The sequence below is a fragment of the Pteropus alecto genome, unplaced genomic scaffold (assembly GCF_000325575.1).
Source record: "Pteropus alecto unplaced genomic scaffold, ASM32557v1 Scaffold5222, whole genome shotgun sequence".
Classification (NCBI taxonomy): domain Eukaryota; kingdom Metazoa; phylum Chordata; class Mammalia; order Chiroptera; family Pteropodidae; genus Pteropus; species Pteropus alecto.
This window is the reverse complement of record NW_006432372.1, coordinates 593-1,899: the sequence shown is the minus strand read 5'-3', so window position 1 is coordinate 1,899 and position 1,307 is coordinate 593. Positions and strand designations below refer to the sequence as shown.

General features: G+C 47.7%; 1 protein-coding gene across 1 annotated transcript; it reads right to left on the bottom strand.

Moving 5' to 3' along the window:
- Positions 1–133: 133 nt before the first annotated feature.
- LOC102892158 (olfactory receptor 2A12) lies at positions 134–1,081 on the bottom strand. Its single transcript, XM_006907165.1, has one exon. The coding sequence runs from the start codon at positions 1,079–1,081 to the stop codon at positions 134–136; it is 948 nt and encodes a 315-aa protein (XP_006907227.1).
- Positions 1,082–1,307: the final 226 nt, after the last annotated feature.

Below are 1,307 nucleotides of genomic sequence, written 5' to 3'. Positions count from 1 at the left end.
TTATGTGCCACATTTGTTCCTCTGACGGAGCACTATGTTGGTGCAAATGAAGAATGGTGGTTGTGTACACTGTAGGTGTTATTCCTTTTTTTAGCATTGGACATTCTACCCCAGGCCCCTCCTGTCTCCCAGTTCATGAGTACATGCGACCCTGCCTGATCACTTTGAGAAAAGCCACTTTGATGTCATTGTTCCTTAGACTATAGACCAAAGGGTTGAGCAGGACGTTGAAGACATTGTAAAAGAGTGTGATATACTTGTTTTGTTCAGGGGAAGAGCTAGAGTTGGGCCTCATGTAGATGTATGTGGCAGGAGTATAAGAGAGCGTGACCACAGTCAGGTGGGAAGCACAGGTGGAGAAAGCCTTGCAGCGGCCTTGTGTGGACTTGATCTTGAGAATGGCCTGGCCAATGCGGATGTAAGAGGCAAAAATGAGGGAAAGTGGAACAACAACCATTAGCATACAGATGACCTGGTCCACCATCTCAATGACATGAGTATCGATGCAAGCCAAGCTTCGTACCGAGGGGCCTTCACATAAGTAGTGGTTGACCACGTTGGGCCCACAGTATGGCAGCCTCATGGTGAAGAAAGTATGGATCAGAGAGAAGAAGAAACCACAGGCCCCGGCCCCAGCTGCCAGGCGTGCACACAGGCCCCAGCTGAGGATGACAGTATAATGCAGTGGGTGACAGATGGCTATGTATCGGTCATAAGCCATGACTACAAATAAAATGCACTCAGTCAAGCCCAGGGCACCAAACATATACATCTGTAGCCAACAGCCAGCAAAGGAGATAGTCTGAGAATGAGCAAGAAGATGTACCAACATCTGGGGCATGGTGGTAGTGATGTAGCTCATGTCCAACAGGGAGAGGATACAGAGGAAGAAGTACATGGGAGTATGAAGATGCATGTTCAGGTAGATCAGGGTGACAATCAGCCCATTGCCCAGGACTGAGCTCAGGTAGAGGAGAAGGAAGGCAATGAAGAGGATCCTGTTGGACAAGGGGTCACTGGAGAAGCCAAGCAGGATAAATTCGGAAACCCAGCTTTGGTTCTGCCTTGGAGACATCCACATGGTGGGGCCTCTAAGAGAATCATATTCATTTAAGTATCATGTAAAGTACAGTCGTCTAACAAGAATGTCGGCCCTGGAGGCAGATAGGCTCCGGTTTTAATTCTAGCCCCACTACTCATTTGCTGTCTTGAACAAGTTACTTAACCCCTCTGAACTTCAGTCTCCTCATCTGTAAAATGTGGCTGATAATACTCATCTTTCACGGTTTTCATAAGGAGTAGAGGCA